General features: G+C 43.7%; 1 protein-coding gene and 1 pseudogene across 1 annotated transcript; both read right to left on the reverse strand.

Annotated features, from left to right (window-relative positions):
* Positions 1–1,749: 1,749 nt before the first annotated feature.
* LOC134944377 (taste receptor type 2 member 40-like) lies at positions 1,750–2,373 on the reverse strand. Its single transcript, XM_063932958.1, has one exon. It carries the CDS (start codon positions 2,371–2,373, stop codon positions 1,750–1,752), a length of 624 nt encoding a protein of 207 aa, XP_063789028.1.
* Positions 2,374–4,192: 1,819 nt separating this feature from the next.
* On the reverse strand, positions 4,193–4,311 carry LOC134945942 (5S ribosomal RNA; annotated as a pseudogene).
* Positions 4,312–5,504: the final 1,193 nt, after the last annotated feature.

Consider the following 5,504-nt stretch of genomic DNA (forward strand, 5'->3'; position numbering starts at 1 on the left):
CACAAATTCATTACCCTATTGTAACAGCTGTTGTCATATACTTTCCATATAGCATCACTGAGTACCTCATAGCAACGTACAGCCCATTGGTTATAATTATCGTAGAACTCTATGATTACATCAATGCATTTATAACACCACAACTGACAATTATATGGGTTTCATTTTTATTAAGTGTGTTTTACCTACAGTAACACTAACTGATCATACACCGGGGGTCTGATCTTGATGACCGCGCACTCACAATGACATCAGATGGCCACCGCCAGTATGTGCCTGACAATTAATTTCCCCGCTGTGCGGCAGCACTGATGCGGCTCTATGGACTGCTGAGTCTGCATCCTCTAGAAGCAATGCAGGACTGGTGATTGCCACACTGGGGGCTTCCTACTGGAACCACTTACTGCTGATCACACTCAGGACTAGCGGTACCAGGCAGCAAGCCATTGTATGATGGACCTCACTATGTGCACAGGGGGCACCGTCATAATGACACAGCATAGGGACTTCCCAACCTGCTGCCACACAGGTGGGACACACAATCCTGTAGTGTCATTCCCTTTCCTTCAGACCCCACCATGGGAAACAGACCCAGAGAATAATTTCTTCTCTACTAAACTGTAGAGTTGGCAGAACACATTTGGGCAGTACGTGTTCTCCTGGCATTCTCCATACCAAGCTTTGTCTGTCAGACTGCCAGATGCAGACCTGTGACTTGTCCCTTCAGAGAAGACATTTCCACCACCACATTGTCCAGTATCATTGTCTTGTACACCACACAATGTCTGTGCATGATGATCTGAGGATTGTATGTTTCTCTTGGCCATGGGAACCGGAACCATGAAGCTCCTGACCAGCAGAGCTTGATGTTACACCCAGATACAGATGGGAGTTGGTGGTGAGAACTGCAGCCAGGGACAGGTGATGTCTCAGCACTTGGTGGACCCGTGTTGTTACATTGTGCAGCTGCTGCATGGCGGGGTGGGTTGCTGTTACTCCTAGATGTTTCCACCTCACAGTAGCAGCACTTACAGGTGACCGGGGCGGCTCTAGCAGGGCAGGGATCTGACAATCTGACCTGGTGGACAGGCGGCATCCTGTGACCGTGCCACGTTTACAGTCAGTGAGCTCTTATTACCCATCTACTGCTAATGTATGTGTATGGGGAGTGTCTGGCTGTATGCTGGATCTGATGCACCTGTCAGTAATAGGTGTGACTGACACAATACATTGGGCTGTGTATTGTGAGTATCTCAGCGTTCCTTCCCATAATACCCATCACTTCCATATATATAGCCACTTACTCCTGCCTATGGCTATCCCCCCCCCCCCCCACCTCCCCCCAGGCAGTATAGGACCATACATTATTATTTGGGCCTTTGCTGCTCAGTGTATCTGTCCCTTAGTGAAGCGAGAAGTATGTCAGGGTCAGTAAAGTTATTATCCCCTTGCTGACAGGGGGCGTGCTAGGGGCACAATACTTTGGGTTATAGAATTCCTCCAAGCTTTACCTTAGAAGCCTGGGGGTTGTCAGAAGTCAGCAAGTAAGAGACAATATTGAAACTCACACTGGACCACGATGGTACTTTAGTGTATAATGTACATCTCTATGAGGATTTCCTTATTCTTAAATAAAACAAAATCACATCTACTACATAATAGGGGAAATATAAGAATAAAATCCTAAAATGTATCTATCTTGTACCTGCTGAGATTATGTGTAAGATATAATTACTGCCTGATACCCAACTACACATCCTGCCTGTTCCTAATGACCATGAGACTTCGCTTCAATTTGGGGTTTCCAAAGATTAGTATGAAAGCTTGTACAGATGGATATGAGATGAGATACACCCAGAATAATGTTTCTATGACAGGACTGACATTGAGAGACACAGCAAATGTATAAATAAGGATAATAAGGAAGGTCAGGTCCAGCACCACACGCAGCGTCATTGTCACAGCCGCCCGAACAAGAGCCTGGAGCTGAGGGGATGAGCTGTCCTGGGACACGTTCTGCCTGATCCTCCAGACATGGTGCAGGAGAGACATCACACTGAGCCCAATACAGATGGCAGTCAGGGTAAAGGGCAGGACGTAACTCAGCAGCAGGTTTAGCACAGTATAAAGGATTTTCAACTTCATTGCAGAACGTACTGACCCATCAGTAATATTTGTGTTCTGTGGAAACATGATCTGTACTGTCCAGATAAAAGGCAAATTCACCAGAACAGACCATATTGCTGATCCTATGAGGAGTTTGGTGATGGAAGAGGGAAACCACATTTTCACCCAGAGGAAGATCCGGTGGGTAACGGTGACGAGTTTCACACAGTAGCAGATGGAGAGCCAGGCGGTGTTCCACAGACTCATATTGTACAGGACGTACAAGACGCAAAACAAAAATAATATTCCTGTGTTAAATTGAGTGTGAAAATAATACAAGTAATAAGTCACCAACAACTGGCACACCAGGAGGAGATTGGTGAGAGCCATAGAGAGCAGGATTGGGTCACTGGCTCCGAGTCTATTGCTCGTTCTCCAGAGTCTGATGTACACAGAGAGGGTGGCGGAGTTTATGATGATTCCAGGTATTCCGATTATAGATAAAATGATGCTTATCACACTCTGCACAGACAGCTGCATTCTGCACAGCCGGGCGACATGTCCTGTTTCCCTTACTAATATAATGACAGCAGATGTGACAAGTGCCAGTGGTGTAATGATTACATGCCGGGCAGAGGGAGCACGGAGCAGGGTCAGACATGCAAATCTTACTATCTTGTTCCCTGCGTGTTTACTGCACATTTAATTCCAGCACTGAAACTTGAACTGTTGGGAGGGGAGGAATTACAATGGGATTTGCTTATAGTGCACGACTTATACTAAACGCACAGAAATAATGATACATCTATTGGATTAGTGAAATGTAACAGTACAAATATAAAGAGACGGTTGGTTGGCATATATAGAAGATATCCAAAATTCCTATTAAGTATATATTAATCGACATATACTAAAGTTGACCTTCAATTTAAAAGACTTCCTTATAAAGTTATATATACTGTACATACATATTTATTATTTATACAAAATACTCAAGATCCATCCATCTAACTAGGAGCACTGACAGCTGCACCAGGTCCAGGTAATGTGATTGGTCAGCAGCGTGTGTTCTGCACGGGGGGAACGTCCTCAGAAAGCAAATGACAGCTTTTAACTGTATTTTGTGTTTTTAATTGCATTAATGCATACAGTGTTACTAAATGACCTTATGCATGTAATAAGCGGTGGAATGTATTGCATTCAAAATGCGATGCTTGATAATTTCTGTCCAGAGAGAGAGAGAGAGGGGGAGAGAGGGACAGAGAGGGCGGGATGCATGAACCAAAACCACGCATGGTGCATGCGTTACTCTGCAGATGGAAGTCCTTTTATCGCAAAGGACATCTCATACCTGGAGTGCCATCCTTTGCTATTATCTTCAAATAGATGGCGCTAATAAACACAGTTATGCTTTGATCAGTAGTGGAATACATTGCATGTGAAATGTGTTGCATCATGCATCCAGCCCTCTCTCTCCATACCTCCCCCTCTCCCCCCTTTCTTTTTCCCGATACCCTCATCGGCTAAAACGCAGCGGTCGGGTGATAGTACATACGAAAAATGTGATAAAACCCCCGAAAACAAAAAAAGTACATCCCGACCCCCTCTTTCTCAAGTTCTTTATTAATGAAAACATTTTTGGTTACTTTCTATGGGGTTGTTGAGTTTATTAAACTGCCATCCTGTCTGCCACTGCAGTGCCACTCTGTTTCCTAGATGTGCCATGTTTCAACTTGATCTACTACATGTTTGTGCCACCCACTGCTGTCACTTGGCATGGCCAATGTATGAAATAGAAAAAGAAGAAAAGTACCCTTGGGTGGGAGCACTCTATCTCCGAGACAGGGCTATGTTAAATTCTCAATAAAACATAACTTTTAATAATTATCTTTGGATATAAAAATATAAAAAAGCACACAATGAGCCCAATATGTTTGGGACAATTTAATAGTTGTCCACCTTATTTGACCACCCTTTTCATGAAAATCTTATAGAGATTATAATATTTCCTTTGCACAAGTGCGTAAATTATACAAGACAGAGACCATGCACGGGGTTCCTTAATGCTGGTGATAGTGCAAGTCTTAACCTACAACACCAGGTATTCCCTGGTGGTCATCCAACCAGGTACTGGCCAGGCCCAACACTAAATTGCTTCCAAGATCGGACGAGGCTGGGCATATATAGCGTGGTATGGTTGTAGGTTCCACCGGACCATCAACGGCAAACAAAACCACTGTTACAGGGAAAATATGTCTGTAGAGAAATATATCTAAGGGTTTAAAGTATACCTTAACAAGACGAAATGAAGAACTTTGACAAATATGTGTAAGTGATCGTCATTGGCCCACAAGTATCCCAGATATTAGGGTATACAGATGTTTTAAATAATCTGATCACTTAGTAAAGCCATACACAAACACCTCTGATTGTTTGTTACACCATAGGTCTTATCTGTACTAGGAGGCACAGATGCCTCAGAATGTTTGAATGACCAACGTACTATTAAAGATTATGATGGTTATGATAGAGGCTGAGATCGTGGCATTCTCACCCTTCTGCTGTTCTCCCGTCGTGCCAATAAATTGGTATAGGATGGGGAATGAGAGAGGGTGTGATGCCGTCCTTCAGCTGGAAGGAAGAAAGAATGAGCTATCAAGCACTGTGGTGGTGAGGATGTCCTCCCTGGTGCAAAGTATTGCAGTGCAGGGAATTACCTTCCACACCCTGACACTGTGCGATGTGCTCGTCATGGCTCACTGCATATATATGCGCGTACTTAAGATTCGTGCAAAAGTCAAAGAATAAAAAATGGAGGTATGTTCAATGTTCTAATCTTTATCCTCTAATCAGACCTGTAGCAGCGTAACAGATATCTGTAACAATTGTTACCATTAATAAATGTATCAAAGGGCTGATAGTATGTATCAGATAATAAACAGCTGAAATACCAGTGTTTGGTGTATCAGGTGGCTGGCAATATATAATAAGACACTCCATGGTATTTTACATCATAACCTGCTCTCTATCCTGGTATACGGTATAAATGCTGTTGATAGATATTTATATATTGTCATGGTTTACCATAATTAGTGGAGCCCTAGTATATAGAAAATTCCTGAGTCTGCCTCACTGCATTAACTTGCTGATAACAAATTGCACAAATGCGGGTACAGATTCATGTATGTTATAATCAACAACGGGTCCTTGATGCAGAATTGCCAGTGTTACCATACAGTAAGCAGTCTTCTAGATAAGATGCCGGGCATGCTGGGGAATGGTCCGGTGCTCCATGTGCTGCCAGCTCCGCAGATCATGTGTGCGCGCCTCACGTGACCCGGGTCACTCCTCCCAATGTACGTTTCACTTAGTATTTGTTCATGGGTGCATGCCGCCCA

Source organism: Pseudophryne corroboree, chromosome 7 (assembly GCF_028390025.1).
Source record: "Pseudophryne corroboree isolate aPseCor3 chromosome 7, aPseCor3.hap2, whole genome shotgun sequence".
Taxonomy (NCBI): Eukaryota; Metazoa; Chordata; class Amphibia; order Anura; family Myobatrachidae; genus Pseudophryne; species Pseudophryne corroboree.